The sequence below is a fragment of the Pleurodeles waltl genome, chromosome 1_2 (genome assembly GCF_031143425.1).
Source record: "Pleurodeles waltl isolate 20211129_DDA chromosome 1_2, aPleWal1.hap1.20221129, whole genome shotgun sequence".
NCBI classification, from domain to species: Eukaryota; Metazoa; Chordata; class Amphibia; order Caudata; family Salamandridae; genus Pleurodeles; species Pleurodeles waltl.
Genome location: NC_090437.1, coordinates 75,032,524 through 75,051,311, shown reverse-complemented (window position 1 = coordinate 75,051,311; position 18,788 = coordinate 75,032,524). Strand labels below are relative to the sequence as shown.

Here is an 18,788-nt window from a genome sequence, read left to right as displayed (position 1 = left end):
TTGTTAGCCATAGTACATAAACTATAACCATGCACAAAGTTCTCACAAACGACGTCATTTGAGATGTCTTAAGTGTTGTTATCAATGCTATTATTTCATATGGTATAAGTGATGTAATAAGAAAGGGTATAAGCAGTGCATCATAAAGGCATGAGTTATCATCTATGTGATATTTGGATCATATGGTGAAGTGCACTAACACTATGAGTTTGCCAAAAACATTGAGCCTACACTGTTTATGGATGAACATCACACCTTCTGTCATTTGGAACACAGTGGCAGGACAAAGATTGCAGATTCTCTCTTTTCTTTTATACTACAGATATTCAAGTAATTGATTCTGTGAGTGTCAGAAACAATACTCGTGCCATGCCTCTGTGTTAATGGACAAACAGACTGAATTTCCTGGTTTTTAACTCACAAACATTCAGTAGATATGGGTTGCGGCTGCAGAATTACAGAGAATGGTTTAAGAAGCTTGGGTGCCTCAACAGAATTGGAATGATCTAGAAAGAAAGTAATGACCTTTAAAATACTTCGTTTAAAAAACAAAGTAGTTGAGCGAATAGCTAGGGTCACTCTTGAGACAAATTTGACAGAAGTGGCTAGGCTAGCTGACAAACACTTCTATGTCTAGCTACTCGGGCAGGGTGTACTGATAGATGAAGAATGCAATACGGACACGGATACCATGGTACTCACTCTTTCTACATGAGGACCATCTTAAGCAGCAGTGTCTATTATATTGGTGGAGACAGTCATGAAGGTAGAGGTCTGACCTTGCACCTGCTAACAGCGCTCCCACAGGAGTACCATTAACTGCTTCCATTTAGAGGACTACTGATGTGGTGTTAACTGTTTGTCAATACGATGCAACAAGAGACTACCATCATACTTGTTTCTCATAAAGCTTTTTGGACGTAGAGTGGATTTTACCACTGGCTTGGCAGCATGACCAAGAGGGCAAGGGTAGAGTTTGTTAGGACTGTTTTGTTGCTAAAAAAGTAATGCAAAACTAAACAAGGAATTTAAGCTGGTGAGTAGCAGGGGAGGAGGATTGACTGCTTCCAGAGCTAGTGGACAGTGTGTAAATTCAAACAGTAGGGCCCAAATTGAATTATGATTTTGCACTGGGACTCCATCATGTTTGTGGTGAAGCCCAGATGCAAAATCAGTTTTAGCATTATCTAAGCCATACAAAGCCACTTTGCGTGGTTTAATAAACACAAAGTATCCACATTACTTTGCATCAGCTAGGTGTTACACGGGAGGAGCATCCACCCATGTATTTTGAAGCACACCTATATTTACAAAGAATTGTAAACCTGGGTTTGTGCTTAGCCAGCAGAGGAGTAACAAGGAGAAATATCTTTATTTCTCTCCATTACGTCCTCTTTCCATGTGTGCTGCATTCTGCTTCTAAGGACTGTTTTTGTGCAGGAAGGAGTTCCTTCCTGCACAAAAACAACGCTGCCCATAACTTTGGCACCCTTGCACTATGGTACAAGTGTGCCTTGGTTGGCGCTAGGCAGCACAAGATGCGCCAGCACAAGGAGAGGGCAGAAATGCCCCATATCTATGTAAATATGGAGCATTTCTGCTCTCTTATTTTCATGCAGCACATTTGGTTTACTTGGTGCATCGCATTCTCTTAAGAATAGTAAATGTGTCCCTAACTTTGGTAAGGAGCCTCTCTTTTAAAGGAAAATGCATATGATGTGCATAATTAGCATTTGGAAATATTTTTCTTCAATTAAATTTTAAGTTTGGGACCTGGGTCTGCATTAGAATCATCGGATATTTGGTAGGGGTGTGGGTCACCCATGGTCAGCCAGGTAAGTTTTGGCTTCATGTAGCTTGTCCTACACCTGCTGGGTCATCTGGTAGCATTAACTATCATTAAAATCCAACCAATACCCTGTGGTATTTCCAGTTAACATAAGGTTAGGAGATTCAAGATGTATGAAGTCGAGGACCTGCTACATTTTGAATGGCCGGTCATTGGGCAAGACTTGTTTCTGACGTCCTTCAGGAAGTGATTATGATGGTTCTGGTAGAAGCACACCATTAAGGTCCTCCAGTCCTCTCAAACTTTCATCACTGTACTTGAGAAATCACAAAACTGGATGACAGCAAAGTGCTTGAAGCTGAAACCACAGAAAGTGGAACTTATTTTGATTTCACCCAAACCCAGTCTCAGAACTGCCAGTGAAAGGCTTGCCACTTCCACTTCCGGTTTCTATGATGGTGAAATCCATGGGTTTCTCACTGGACTCTTCACTATTGATGATTCCCCCATTCAGCACAGTTCTGCATTTGGCAAAGTTCCATCGAGATGAACTATGAATAATAAAGCATCTACTGTAGTGAACAGCTGGCCATTCAACACAGTTGCGAAATCACCAAACTTCCATCAACATTTACTTAAACGAATTTAACCTACTCTAACGAATGGCTAACAATAGCCCTTCTGCTCTAATTATCAAGACTGTTTTTTATAACCCCACTATGGTGTACCTTCTTACTAATGTACTGACGCCAATGAAAGTGATACGCCAATCGACTGATTACTTTTTGAGATAAAGACATCCAAACACCTCTCCCCTGTGCTAAAGCTGGCTTATGTTGGAGGCACATATAACATTTAAAATTTGGTATCTCAACTTCAAAGCAATAAACATAGGTAGGACAAGGCACCCAGCAGTTTTCATTATGAGATTGGGAGGTTGGAGAACACCTATAAGCAAGAACACACTTCACCTTGTAGCACTAAAATTCAAAGAAGCAAATGCACTGAGGCAATGGATCGCCAGTGCTTCTGCAAACATCTGGAGCATCCTTACAATACCCTACTAAGAACATTCCCTGACATCCTCTCTTCCACAGCGAAGTATTTTATGAATGTTAAAAAGCTTTCTTGCATTGTTTGTAAACTATAGAGCTAGTTGGTTCAGTAGTGCCATAGAAAAATGTAAATAAATAAATAAATACATATTTTGAGGGGTTGTGTCTGGTTTCTGATCATTTTCACCGTGGGTTTTGTACAATTTTTCAATGAGTTGTTACTAATAATCAGTCGCGGCTCGCTTCATGCAAAAGGGGCAGGGCGGCGCTGGGGGGGATTAATTTAAAAATAGTAAAATAATTTTAAAAAACAACTTACCTCTGCTGCCACCACTCCACCCGCTCCTCTGCAGGCACAGGCTCCCAGCCTGCCCTGCGCCAGTCCTGATGCTGCTTAGAGCAGCGTTAGGATTGGTTGGGAGCACCCAGCCAGGGCACTCCCAGGCAGACTGGGAGCCTCTGCAGGCTCTCTCCAGCCCAGCAACTGTGTTGCCGGGCTGGAGAGAGCCCTGTGCGCATGTGTGTTTGGCTGGCCCAAGATGGCCGGCCAACACACATGCGCTTTGAGCACTACCCCTCACTGCCCGTCACCCCTGGTACCCCCGGGTTTTTCCCAAAAAAGATAATAAGCACAGTTTATTATCGTTTTTTGTGAAAAGGTTTGCAGCTGCTGCTGCTGACGGAGGTGCAATGCTCCTCTGCCCTAATGAAGGAGCCGCCCCTGCTAGTAACTCAGAAAAGAAACACAACGTGTTTTAAATACACCAAATCAAAATTATATTCCATGCAAACCTACAGAAAGTTTAATCTCTACCATGAAATACCATTTAGTCTTTATTGATAGAAAATACAGTATAAGCCAAGTCATTGTGGCAATAAGCTCAATTTCTGAATTTGTATCACATTTAAGTCAGCGAGTGACTGCATTTGGTTTCTACAGCAGAATGTTAAGTGCAAGTGTCCTGGTGCTAACACTCTCACGGGCCAATTCATAAAGGTATTTTCGACAGTAAATATATTTTTACGTATGAAAATGCCTTCATTTATGCCTGCCAGGAAGGCACAAAATGATTCCTAGCAGGTGTAAATGATTTTACTATTGCAGCGTTCACCGCCACTAGTGCAGAGAATTCCACAGCAGTAAAACCCATGCAAGAGGCTTGAACGGGCTATACAACGCAAGGTTTGTTTTGTAAATTTCATGACTCCCACAAACATTGAAGCAGATGTTTATATCTGCAAGTGTTCCTAGGTAAACCACAGATCTTCTTTACATTCATTTTTTAACTGTAGAACTCTTTTTTGCTTACCCTCTGTATTTTTCAGGGTGATCTCTCTAACCCAGCTCTTTTCCTCCTGCTAGCGTCACCACTATTTTACATACTTACTGATCACATTTACCATGACTTCTCTTGGTTTCTTGGTGCACTTCTTTCCAGCTTCAGCCCATTTATACACAATCGTCGGGGGTGGAGGCTTTTGAACAAAATAAGGCCTGGGATGGTTTGAAATGGCGAATCAACTCAGGATCATCAGTCACGAGGGTACATAGCTAATACCTACAAGGTAATTAGCTTGTCTCCATCACTATTCTACCCCACTCCAGTAAAACCTTCTTATGGGAGTCAACAAGTTGTTTCAGAGTTTGAACGAAATACAATAGATAAGCAGTGAATGTAAGACTCTTCCGGAGGGATGCAGGTAAGTGATGACTGTCCATGAAAATGCAGAGAGTTGGAGTTATGGTACCAAGTAAAAAAAAAAAAAACTGAATTGAAGTGGTGGTTGGTGGCAAATTACATTGGAGGATCGCAAAACACAAACAAAAAACTACACATAACATACACAATAATATCCACCCTAATATAAATATTTAAAAAATCACTTACCTTACTCAATGTTCTGCAGCACATCCCTGTTGTTCTGCAGCATGTCCTCTGAGCGGGAAGCCTCTGTCAATTCCCTCATCCAATCAAGATGCTGTTTTCATGCTGTTAAACGTCTTGATTGGCTAGAGTAGGCTGGTTCCACGCTCCAAAAGGCAATGTAGGCCTGTGCCTGCTCTCCATTGCAGCTGTCCAAGACAGCCTGGTTGGAGAGGCTTGAATTGCGCATGTCGGTTTGGCTGTAGCAAGTTAGACAGCCAAACCAACATGTGCACTTCAAAGTGATCACTCCTCAATGCTGCCAATCAGTGGCAGCAGTAACACACTGGCCCTGCCCTTACACTCCGTTTCCTTGCAGAAAGCGTCAAAAATAAAATGTTAATAAAATCATGTTATTACCATTTTATTTTTGTCGCTTTCTACACAGCAGTAGTGGGAGGTGCTCCTGCGCTCCCACAGAGAAACTGCAGCTGTTGAACTGGTCCAGGGGTTGGGGTTTATTCTGTGGATAACTTCCTCAGAGGCATATTTCTTCTCAGACTTCAATAGGTGATTCAGGTACAAGAGTAATAATATTATATTAGATTTAAGGACAGGTTGGAATTGCCCTTATGGAGACCTCTCCTGAGACTAAATGGGCAATTTATTCTTAAATGGGAGCCTAAGAGCATGTTGAGTCAGCACAGGCCATTGCCTGCACAGCCTTGATGGAGGACCGCCTACTCTATCTAGATATCCTCCCTGCCTGGCAAGATCCCTGTGACAAGAGTGCATCTGCCAGTGCGATGCTTTCCTCACACCAGATGTTGAACAGGTTACCAATTTGATGCAGCCTGGTGTGCATTCATTTTTGCTTTTTAGTAACAAGCTGAGAGACAGATTTTATTTCTTGAAAGCAAAAAACACAAACTGTCTAGACCACAGGGAGTTTTCTTCCTGTAAATGGGGGTGAATGTTATTTGTTAATCGGGAGGACTGTTCTAATACAATAATGGCAGAGCTAATGATGCACGAAAAGTAGCGACCCTATGGTGATGAGTCTCCAACTTTGCTGACTCCACCAGTAGTCAATCAGTGGCTCTCTTTCCTCTAGTGAAGGAGAGGAAACGCAAGTTTGGTGGGGTGATGAGTCACTGCAGTTCTTCCATCCCAATTAAACTCTAACTGATTCCTCAAGTCCATGGGTATCCAGGTAACTTGCTGAGACCTCCCATGCAAGTTTTTCACACCCGGCCTGTTGAACTGAATGCTGACTCCTAAGTTAGATTCCAGGTACTGAACTGCACATGTAGTCATGCACAAGAATCATCATTCATGAAGGCAGAAAGGACCGTGGTATCCAATATATCCTGTATCAGTCATCCTGGATAGAACTTGCCGTGCCTTCTGTGCTGTTCTGTCAGTCACGCTGGATTGTAGTGTGTCAGATCCTAGTGAACTGAGCCCATATTATAGATGGGGTGCTGCCATGGCCTGTATCACCGCACACCTTTGACTGATTTCACTTGAACATACCAGGTCAGTGCGCCCTTTCATAATGTCCATAGTTTTGCAGCAAATTTGCACCTGCCCCAGGGGCAGCACATTAATGAAAGGTGGGCCGGCTGGTTCAAGTCACTGCAGGCTGCAACCCAGCCTGCATTTTCAATGGGGCCGCAGGGTCGCCCCTGAAGTTGGGGGCAGTGAGTGACTGCACCTGTCTAAAAGAGGTGTGTGGGGGGTCCCTAGCCTTAGGAACCCCCTTTCCACTCTTCCAAGGAGCGCCTTTGTGGCTCTGATGGCCCCTTTGCCTGTGTGCCCTCACCTATGATGCGCCATTGGTGCAGAAGCACAGTGTTTTCTCTTCTGCTTGGTCCATGCCTCATGCAAATAAGAAAACGCCCCAGCGCTGGTGCTACATGTGTGCCAGCACAATCTTTATTGCAGAAGGGGCCACACAAGCATCTGCATCCCCTTCTATTATTCCAAAGTAACCCTAGAGCATACAAAATCGGCACACATGCCCATTGTGCCGCCAGGGCATTTTTGATGATATATAATTAGCGTTCTATGAGATATGTGGAACTCCCTGAAAGCTTCTTCAATAAAAAGTTCATGTTTCATCCTGCATTTGGCCTTCCGGTATGTGTGCCATCTCTACAGGTGCACATACAGTAGTGTAGCTTTCCAGATAGAAATATGAGTCCTAGTTGAAGGATGTGTTCCATAAACTAGTTTCAGTAAGGGTGCTTCAACACTACCTTCGATTTCTACCAGAGATATGTTTTGTAGCACTGATTTTGTTGGTATCACAATGAGCACTGCATTACATTTTTAGCACTTAATTTACAGTACTTTATTCTAGGGACTTATAAGTAAACTAAAGATGCCAAATAGGTGTATACCAATTTTACCATGTTTAAGGGAGAGAGCACAATCACTTTACAAGTGTTTAACAGGGGTAAATTTCGCAGAGTCCTAATGCTAACAAAAACAGGTCCAGAAAAAACAAGGTAATGAAAGCAAAATGTCTGGGGAAATACTAAACCAAAGAATTCAGGACTAACAATCATTGTATGTGGGATTCGCTGCTCAGAGTTTACTTTACAGCTGTGCCAATTTTCTTAAAATCAAAATTTTCTTGAATTATGATGTCTCTTAACCTGGCTGGGTAGCAACTCTCCACAAAGATCTATAGTTATTCCAAGTATCTGTGGAGAATGTCACATTCAGAGCAGATCAACTACTTACATTACAATTCCAAAACGTCCTTGTAGGGGCAGTTTCTCATCTATCTTCATTCTGTTCACCCGCTTCTCAAAGTAAGACAGGATCACCATGATGACAAACTGTAGCAGAGGGAAAGTGTGAACAGTAAAGTTTGTTTGTGTCATATTCAGATTTTCCAATAAAATCCTCTAAAATGTATAGAAAGGATACAATGTGTAACCTCCGGCATTTCATTGAAAAAAACAGTTTTGTTGTTGATTTTAAGCAACTCAGTAGTTACTGAGAGCTCTTGCCCTGACTGATGGTAGCACACACCAACAGAGCAGCGTGCACTGTCAGCCGCTGTGCTTTGTAGCGAGTCCCTCACAACCCCCTGCAACAAACACATTGTTCATCACTAATAACCAATGACCACATGAGGAGCCCTGATAGCTTTTGAGGTGGATGCTCGAAATAGGAGATGTTATGGTCGCTTTCACAATCCCAGTAATCCATCAACACATTCTTGTGCATAGTATGGAATTGTGGAAAAGGCACCCCCTCGCAGGCCTAGTTCTTGGTTTTAATATGCATTTTAAGAAACTAAAAACTTATGCTCAATATTCAATTTATAAAGGGGTGCCGAGGGGACTATACAGGGCTGAGTTGCATCACCCTTGGGTATGGCCAGGCAATATTAGTCATTAATCTGATCTCAAAGTTTAAAAGTGTCATATGTTTCATTTTATGGTTTAAGGCTCTCTGGATGCTGACCCTGGAAGGCAATTTGCATAGAGGTTTATTTCGAAATCTTATAGGTAATTCTGAAAATGAGCATTGGAAAACTAACAATCAGTCCTAAATGGAATTGAATAATATGATTTTCGGCAACTAATGGATATATCTTTATCTTTTATTGCCTCATCACTGGGTCAGCAGTAGGTTCTTGGTGCTAGTGAGAATTGGTGGACTGATTGTGAAGTGTCTAGGATCCATGGTGTCACATACCGCATTGTTTATGCTTCTATAAGACATACTGTTTTTCTTTTGCTATGGTAATGCATAACGTCTATTGTTTAGCTGGACTGGTAGTACAAATGATTTCTTGAACCGACCAAAAGGTGGCAACTGCCACTGAAAACAGCAGGCACAAGAGAGACGTGATCAGCCTGGCTTCTTCGTCTCTTCAGGCTCTGAGACTTTACATCCTCCCAGAGCAACACTGCATTCAGTCTGCTCCATGCCACTCTCTGCATGCTGCAGTCTGCAAAAGCAAAGGGCAAAGTGGGTTTTGACACAGCCCTGGGGCTGCCTACCTCTCCTGACGTCTCATGATCAAATTGACCTAATCTGCTGCAGCCAATAATGCAACTAATGTAGGACCAGGGGTTTACAAACACCCATACTTTAGGTGACCATGGGCCTGATGTAGAGTTCGGCAGACAGCTTGATCAGTCCCAAACCTGACAATATACTGTCAGCCGTATTACAAATGCATTATTTACAATGGCACTTGTAACATAGCGGATGAGATATCTGTCAGGTTTATGGTGGAGTAATTGGACCGCTGACCTCTAAATCAGACCCTATGATTCTATAAATCATGTTAGCTGGTTGGTTACACTCTGTGAATTGGATGGCCTACGAAAATTCTGTGAAGATGTCCACTTTTAGGTAACAGCATATCCCTAATACTGGCATACATACACCTTAATGCAATAGGTCATTTACTACGTTGTCTTCCATATTAAATCAATAGAACATCAAGCTTTTGAGAGCCTCTAATAACAAAATCTGATTTTTTTTTTTAAAAGAGTGAGTACAGATATCTACAGCAATTCTAATATGATGTTCACTAAAATAAAGTACAGCACGTAAAAGTCCTACTCAGATATAAATATGTCATTATGTCAAAGTGTCATGCACAGAACTAAAGTACTTATGCGTGGTATTTGTTGATCCCCCTACTGACATGCAATGATTCAATGTGATGCTGATTCATGGGGCAAACCTGCTGTAAGATCCCACATTGTACACATGTGCTAATACACTGTCTTATGTTATACTGTATTCTGCCTGGTCTATGTCATGCTATGATTTAATGCTGTGTTGGACTAGGCTATGCAATACTTTGCTACTTGGTTCTGCAAGGCTATTATATATAACGTTATTCTTTGTAATGCTACAATATGTTATGGAAAGCTATGTTAGGCTATGTTATGTTATGCTAGTGCAAGTAGAAAAGAGAAATACGGTGAAGTAGCAAATAAACCAGTTTAGTCTCCGCATGCCAAGTTTCAGTTTTAGAGTGTTAATTAATAACGGTTCGAGCATACCTCAGCACATGCACTACAGAGACCGATATTTACTGAAAAAATAGGTACAAAACTCCATTCTGCATCTGGGGGCTCTTACTCAGTTGGAGAAGGTATTTTGTTTGCTGTGTTACTTACCGAAGGAATAAGGGAGTAATGCAGAAACAGACCCATGTCCACATACCCGGCACACGTTCCATTGTGACCCGCACTCCTGCAACATACATGCGTGAGTAAAGTAAGACACTGACAATGGCAAACACATTACAAATAAACCGCTTGATTACACTATTTTTAATTAAATGTAAGGAAAATAGTGTAAACTTATTTTTTACATTCTTCATAGGCATATAGAAAATCTCAACTGGCAACCCAATAAAATATCATGCATCCCTTACAAATCACTAAATGTTCAAATGATCACGGTTACATTTTAAATTTAACTAAGTAACTAGCAATATAATGCTACATATATCATCACATGAATGAGACAGTTTAGACTATCAATTTATTTTTCAAAAGCAACGAGATGAGTCAATTCATTCTACCCCTTCTAAGTCCCATATCAGGTTTAGTTAGTTTATTTGTATGATAACGTTGTTGAAAGTGCGGCATCTCCATACAGATTTACCAAAGCTGTGCTTTTGGTTTTGTCATATTCAGTGTCATGTGTATCCATTAACAATAGCCTTGATGCAACTACAAATGCATTTACATATTTTCACAGCCATATTTCGATTTCCTTGTGTATGTATTTTTTTTTAACAATTACTTGCAAGAACACTACCAGAAGGTTGGAGGCATGCTGTCTTTCTTTGCAAAATGTTCACTATAGCTGGGACCACAAGTCACAGTGGTACCACTTTTGGGCTCAGCCATACGTTAAAAAAAGAGTAGGCTAATAATCAGGCACGCCATTCGTTTTTGCAAGCCCAAGTAAAAAAAATGTCATGTGAGGCCCCTCATAGTACAAGCACCTGTTTCTAAGTTTAAAAAAGCCTTCTAGGGAGTCCTCGAGGGAAGGACAAAGCACAGCAGTTCCAGCATCTGGCGTCATCTAGTGATGTAGCTGTGTTCGCTGGGGCATCATTAAAAAATAGAGCAAGCTTGTTTCAAAACCTAAACAATTTTGAAGCACAAATGTGGGAACTGAAAAAGCACAGGGCCCCCGTTCTTGATACGTCTTGATAATTTAGAAATTTCAAACTGAGATCAGATAACAACTTAATCAGTGTATTAATATATCTGGACTTACCTGCAGCATCTGACACCGTAGACCGTAGACCATAATACCTTTATCACTAGATAGCAGCACTGCTTTGTCAAAGATATTGCCCTCAAGTGGTTTACTTCCTTTTTGGCAGAAAGATCTAAAACAGTCATGATTAATAATTTAACTTCTTCCTCTGTGACCTTTGGTATTGTAGCCGCCATGGGCTCAATACTTTCAGCATTCCTATTTAACATTTATGTTTTGCCTTTGGCGTCCCTGATTAGGAAACATGGATGCGCTTTCACTTATGTGGATGATACACAGCTCACTTTTCAGCTTGTGAGACCAATCCTGGACAAGAGGCCTGTTAGCCCTGGCATCCTTGGTGTGGTTTTCCCCTGACTTTTTGCCGTCAGACCTCCTGTTTTTGCACACTTCGTTTGTGATGGCCTTAGGACTGTACAATTTACTACTGCTAACCAGTAATAAAGTGCTTGAGCTCCTTCCCTAAAACATGGTAACTCTGGCCTATATCCAATTGGCTTCTTTAATTTACTTGTAAGTCCCTCACAAATTTGCACTTCCTGTACCTAGGGCCTGTAAATTAAATGCTACTAGTGGGCCTGCATCACTGATTGTTCAACTACTTAAGTAGCACTCTACACATGTCTCAGACCTACCATTACAGAGCCTGTGTGTTCAATTTTGAACTGTCTTTTAGACCGGGCAAAGTAAACCCTTTTCCAGGATCAAACTTTCCTTTTCTTTTAAATACAGTCACAACTAGAGTAGGCTCTGTACAGACAAGGACAGCACCGGACAGGGCAAGGTACAATGTATTTAAAAGGTTGGACATGGACTTTTGCCTTTTATTTGTCCTAGTAGAGGATAACTCTTACATTTGTTTTTCACTACTGCAAGGTCTACCTCTCCCATAGGGTAATTTTGGAATTACCTCATTACATTTTATAACTGTAATTTCCAAATGAGAACATGTAACCCCTTCATGTTTGGTGTCTCTGAAAATGGCATTTTTAGAAAGTTGGCATTTCCTTGCCTTAGCCACTTAGTGCCCACAACCTGTCTCTGGGTCACATGACTGGGCATGGGTGACAGTTGAGCTTTGTGCATTCCTCCTGGACAGTTACAAGCAATGGGGAGCTTAGGTGTCACTGGATGGGCCATCACTGCCAGGATGGGAGGATCCCCACTTACACTTACACAGACTGTGTCCTGTCTCCACACAGCCTGCGTACCCCCTGTAGTTAGTCTGGAACCAGAGCCAGGAAGGCAGGGTACCTGTGCACTTCAAAGGCAAGCCTCTGGAAGCTTCTCACACCTATGTATAAATACTGAACTTCAGACACCACCACTTCTGTATCCTTCTGGACCTGTGGATACTCTGCCAGGAAGAAGGACTGTTGTGCTGCTACAAGGAATGCCACTTTGCTGGACTGCTACTCCTAATAAACTGCTATCCTGCTGTGCTGACCTGCTGCCTGCTGCCCTCTTTCCTGGTTGAGGACTAGAATTGCATCGCTTGAACCCAGAACCCAGAGTGACTCCAAGGGCTAGCAGTTTGGCCACCTAATCTAAAGCCTCAGGGACACAACAGGCTACAAACAACCTTACATCTACCCCTGCGCCCTGCCATCTGTGAGCCTGCCCTGCCAAGTAGTGCCACCCCAGTCCTGGACACTTGGAAGTGGGCTTAAGGTGCTCTGTCTGCCTTTGCAGATACAGTGATACCGATGTATCTCCGCTGCTACTCGGCACAAACCCGAGCAGAACTGGCACATCTCAACTGCTGCATGGATTGAATACGTCCCAAAGACCTGCCTAGCATGGTAGCTCTTTGGAACCACAGCATCACCCAACTGCCTGACGCAGGCCCTTGCATGCCTCATCAATGACAGCCTCGATGACAGCACTGGACTACGCATTGCAGCCTCGCAGCTCTTCGGACCTGACGCATCGCACCAACTGTACACCACATCCTTGATGGCAGACTTTTCATCACAAGCCCTGTAGATGGGATCCACAACGAAGATGCATCCCTTGAGTAGCAATCTCGCTGCATCTCGAAACCGACACATCACTTTGGCTGTGTGACGCATCTTTGACACAGATTTTTGCAGTGCTCGACAAACCAGAGTGTAAGGTACTTTGTTCAGTGGGCCTAGCTGGGCCCCTGTAGCTGGCCTGTGTTCCATCACAATCGGCCTGACCTTGTGACTTGGCCCCAGTCCTGTGCAACCAGGTCTCCACAGTTGGTGATTTGTTCTTTTGGGGCTATTTTCACTGAAATCTTTAAACTTGAATATCTCTGGTTCTACTAATTGGATTGGATTTTTGTTGTTTTGATCTTGTTTTATTCAATGTTTCTCCATTTTGGGCTGTGGGATCGTTTTTGTGTGGTATTTTCACTTTATAACTGTTTGAATTGGTGCACGAGTACTTTATACATTACCTCTAAATTAGGCCTAACTGCTCCGTTCCAAGCTATCAAAAGGTTGAGCAAAAGTTAATTTATGATTGGCTTGTGCCTCACCCTGACATGGATTTCAGTTACTGCTTGACCAGCACTCACACCCCATTCAATCAACAACCTAATTTCTCACAAGACCCTTACCAATTATCTATATGATATCAAATATAGATGCATCTTTGCTGGTTGAATTAAATCTGAAAAATCTGGAAATTAAATCTGGAGGTCCTTGTAATAGGGAACTGTCTGTCTGTATAGTCTTTCTCTATCTGACCCATATCTTGTAGCCCCTTTTCAAATCCCAAATCAGCTGCCAAATACTTAGTAATCAAAATAGACTCCAAATTGAAATTAGACATCCATATCTCTTCAGTACTCTCTTCATGTAGCTTTCTTCCCAAACATAGACTGATCCTTCATTCTTTCTCTTAAGAAACCACACTTTTGGTTATTTCAGCCATTTTTGCTTGAGGCTCTACTGTAATGTACTCTATCTTAGACTATTAAAACATTTAGGGCCAGATGTAGCAAATAAAACATTTGCGAGTTGCAAAGTGCGAGTCCATGCGACTCGCAATTTGCAACTCGCAAATTGGTATGCAGTACGGTGTCTCAGACACCGACTGCGACTCGCTATGGGGTCGCAATGACCCACCTCATCAATATTCATGAGGTGGGTCGCAAATTGCGGCCCCATAGCGAGTATAGGCACTCGCAAACATGGAGGCCTGCTGTCGTCAGCAGACCTCCATGTTCGTGACTGCTTTCAATAAAGCAGTTTTTTTTTTTTTAAGTGTAGCCCGTTTTCCTTAAAGGAAAACGAGCTGCACTTAAAAAAAAAAACGAAACCTTTAGTTTCGTTTTTTTTTCAGGGCAGGTAGTGGTCCCTTGGACCACTACCTACCCTGAAAAAATTGTTTTGGGTCCATTCACAAAGTGGAAGGGGTTCCAATTTGCGAGTGGGTTACCATCCACTTGAAGTGGATGGTAACTGCAACACCATTTGCGACCGCATAGGCGGTCGCAAATGGTATTGCATACCACTCAGAATCGCAAATAGGAAGGGAACACCCCTTCCTATTTGCGATTTTGAAATGCATATTGCGAGTCGGTCCTGACTCGCAATATGCATTTCTGCATAGCAAAGAGGCATTTGCGCCTCGCAAACGGCGATTTTCGCCGTTTGCGAGGCGCAAATCCTTTGCTACATCTGGCCCTTAGTTAATGGGTTACAAATTATCCAAAACGAAGCAGCCAGATCAGTGGGCTCTCTATCTAACGCTTCTTATCTGCTAAGTACACTTAATAAATTACATGGCTTCCTGTTCAGAAAATAATTCCTTTCAAGGCCTGATGTGCAGTTTACAAATGATTGAATGGAAGTTCACCTTTTTCAACTCAAAGTTCTTCCACTATAGACACTCTTGTGTTCTCTGCTCCTCTGATGTCATGTTTCCAGTTGTACCGTGATTTGAGAAAGCAGTTTATGGAGGTACTTCCTTTGCTGTTTTACTACTCAATTTTGGAATATGCTCCCACTCCATCTAAAAGTATCTCCTTCATACTTGTTATTCATGAAAAATGTGAAAACATATCCGTGTACCATATAAAAAGCCTTCTCTGCTTTCCTTTTTCTTCTGTTTCAACTCCAAGTTATTAGTTTGATTTATGCTGCAAAGTAATCGAGCTGTATTGTAAATTTGATGGTTTGTTCGTATTCTACCATACTATTAAGTTTTAAATATTGAATATTAACAACTGCCATGTCATGAAGGTAAACATACATAGATAAAAACAGACTTGCTGTTCTTAACTCCACATAGAGGTATAGAAGTTCCTTGACTATATTACATAGTGGCATTAGCAACTCTGTAGTAAAGTTAGGATTCACACAGATAAGACTTAGGCCCTCATAACAACCCTGGCGGTAAATGCCGCCTATCGCTGTGCTGACGGCCACCAACATACCGTGACCGCAGCGGTATTCCACTACGGGTATTATGACCCACACAGAGAAATCCGCCACAATACAGAAATACAGACACCCACACAAGTCAGCCAGACCAAAGGTTAGTGATGAACTGCCGATAGGCAAACCCACACCATTACGCCAACAGGAATACGCCCACAGTATCACGATCCACGAATCACCGCGGCGGTCTTTCAATCGCGGTAAACCATTGGCGGTACATAACGCCGCGCTCAAAGTACACACACATTTACAAAGCACCACCTCATTGGACAATTCAAACTACACACACCAGACCCACATGCACACACCACACCCACACACTCACACAGCTACAAAACACACACCCACATTACCCACAACCCTTTCAACAACAAAAAAAGACTGCCTACACAGAGAGACACAAGCCAGGAGCACCCTCTCAATCAGAGCCACAGAACACCATCACCCATACACCATCCACGCACCTCACAGCATACACCGCAACACATCACCCCACGCATCCTCACACATATCACACACACCACATCCATGGCACCCCAAAGACAACCCATGTTTTCTGAGGAGGAGCTAAGGGTCATGGTGGAGGAAATCATCCGGGTAGAGCCACAGCTATTCGGATCACAGGTGCAGCAGACGTCCATTGCAAGGAAGATGGAGCTATGGTGGTGAATTGTGGACAGGGTCAACGCCGTGGGACAACACCCCAGAACAAGGGATGACATCAGGAAGAGGTGGAACGACCTACGGTGGAAGGTGCGGTCCGTGGTTGCAAGACACCAGGTAGCTGTAGAGGACTGGCGTTGGCCCCCACCCCCTCCCCCACAACTAACAACATGGGAGGAGGCAATAATGCATCTTGAGGGCCTCACAGGAGTAGCAGGAGGACTGAACTCGGGTAAGTCAAATCTTTACTACTTCATCCCCACCTACCTGCATGCCATCACAAACTCCTACCCCTACCCTCACCCCTATCACTCCACCACCTCACATATACCCCACTATCACAACCCACCCATCACAATACCAAGCCCTGCACGCAACACCAACACATGGACCCCCAACACAGACCTGCATGGACACCCATCACCACAGCATGCCCAGTAGAGAGACTCACCCAGCCCACAAAATCACCACTCACACAAGGCAAAGCTGACAGGGAAATCACAACCATACAGGGAAACACACCCATGCACAAGATGGTACACGCAGACACAATAACACTGCATTTTCATCCCCACAGGACCCCTACTCAACGTCACAGAGAGGAGGTGCCAGCTACATCCAGTCCCCCCCCGAAGAGGCCCACAGTGACGACAGCAGCTCTGTACACCTGGATCAGGATGACCAACCTGGTCCATCAGGAACCTCTGGACAGTCGGGTACCCAGCCACAGTCCCAACCCACCACAGAGTCTCCCCCCTCAAGAAACACCACCACAGCACCCAACCAGCGGGCCCATGCCACTGTCCCCAGGACACGTCAATCAGCAGTGTGTCGAGGGCGTGGCCAACTGCCGGGAGATGGCGCACGCTTGATCCCCTCGCTCCGGAGGGGCCGATTCAATTTCTGACTGCAAGCGTGCCATCTCCGGGCGATTTAATGCCTGGATACGAGCGGTGAACTGGGGGCCGGTCCTGGAGGCGACTGGGCCCCCGTCCTGACTCCGAGGTGAGCGGGGGCGCGGATTCGGCCCCTTGATTGCGGAGGGGATCTGCGGCCTGCCCCGCCGCGAGGAGCCGGGACCTCGAGTGGGGCTGGGAGCCGCTGCCGGACGAGCGCGTTCGGCTCGAACCGAGGGAGCGGTCCCGGGCAGTTATCCCCGGTGTGTGGAGCCGGACCCTGGGAGCTCCCTCCGGGGAGAGGCAGGAGTGAGGCTGGGCGGCGCCCGGTCTCCTGGAGGGCGGTGCGGCTCAGCGGTGCCCCGTCGCGGAGACTCGGGGCGGGCCTTTTCAGCTGATGGAGAGCCGGGGCCCGAGGACTGGCCCCGAAGAGCGCGATAAGAGGCGCCGGGCAACTGAAGAACCCAGAGGGGCCCCCAATGAGGTAGCACCCCGGGGGGGGCAGAAAAAAGTACAAAAAAAAATAATAATAATAAAAAATAAAAGGAAAAATAAAAAGGAAAAAGGCGCAACAAAAAAAAAGAGGAAAAAAAACAGTAAAAACAACAGAGTGGAAAACAAGAAGAACACGAAGGGGGAAAACAGATGTATGACGACCCCGGACATGCTGCCGCCCTGACGGGAGAGGACGGGCAGCCCTGAGGCTGTGGCCCCCTGAGGATCATCACCAGAGTGGCTGAAACAGGAGTATGAAGCAGAACCCCCACTAAGTAGGAGCAGCCGGAAGTCGGGCCTAGTGGATGGCCCTGACGCCAGGACAGGACTGACCTCCTGGCCCAAATCGGAGCAGAAGTAGGGCAACTAACGGTGCTGGCAACCGGGAGGGGGCTCCCTCTGGCCGCGATTGCCGGAATGCCTGACATGGGCAATCTACTGTTCGACCCTGGAGCCGCCACTGACCCGGAAAGGGTGTGGCGCTGAGTGTAGTGCAACTGACCGGACTGGAAACAAGACGGAAGTGGATGCTCCTAAACAAACAGCTAACACTGTTGAGTGCACACGGAGGAGGCGAAGGCGACCCGTGGGAGTGATCGACCAGCCTGGGGCTTGCGGGGTGTTGGCGACCTGGGGCCACTGGGAAAACGACCAGATGGCGCTCTGGTGGAACTAACCGAGACCTGATCTTGGGAGCGAAGCGCACTGTGGCACCAACGAAAAGACCAGAACAATTGAGAACAGGGACCAGCTACGGGCTGACGGCATGGAATCTCCTGACACTGTGACGAACAGCCGAGGATAGCTGGTGGGGTCGGAGCGGCCCTGCCCGGCGCCCACCCGGGGACCGAGACCAGGCCTGCGCTTGCCGAGGTACGAGACCACGAGGGAAGGAGAGCTTGTAAATAGGCTCGGGCCGGCGCCTTGGGGGTGCGGCCCTCCCTGCCCTTTCTGGCCCATGCCCTCCAAGGCCTGACATGAGAGGAAAATCATGGACCCCGCGTCGCCACCAGTGCACAAAGAAATGGAAGAACAGACGCACCCACAATCCAACGTACAGGAAACCCTGGACAAAATACTAGGGGCGATTGAAGACACAAAGACAACACTACAACACGATATCAACCAATTAGCGGTCGAAGTAGGCCTTCTGAGGGCAGACCACCATAAACTGGCGGACAGGGTCAAGGTAACAGAATCTACATTGGCAATCGTTGGGCCAAAACAGAAAGATCTAGCAGCTGAGGTGACCTCCCTGGCTACTAGAGTAGCACGACTTGAACAGAGAGCTGAGGATGCGGAGGGAAGAAACAGGAGGAACAATGTCC

General features: G+C 44.8%; 1 protein-coding gene across 1 annotated transcript in view; it reads right to left on the bottom strand.

The window, feature by feature from the left end:
* The window catches only part of LOC138296986 (stimulated by retinoic acid gene 6 protein-like), a 499,158-nt gene that overhangs the window by 396,590 nt on the left and 83,780 nt on the right, over nucleotides 1-18,788 (bottom strand). The window contains exons 2-3 of the mRNA XM_069236505.1: nucleotides 9,872-9,947; nucleotides 7,461-7,558 (exon numbers count right to left, since the gene is read on the bottom strand). Of these exons, the coding sequence (XP_069092606.1) occupies nucleotides 7,461-7,558; nucleotides 9,872-9,947 (174 nt within the window). The remainder of the gene's footprint in view (nucleotides 1-7,460; nucleotides 7,559-9,871; nucleotides 9,948-18,788) is intronic.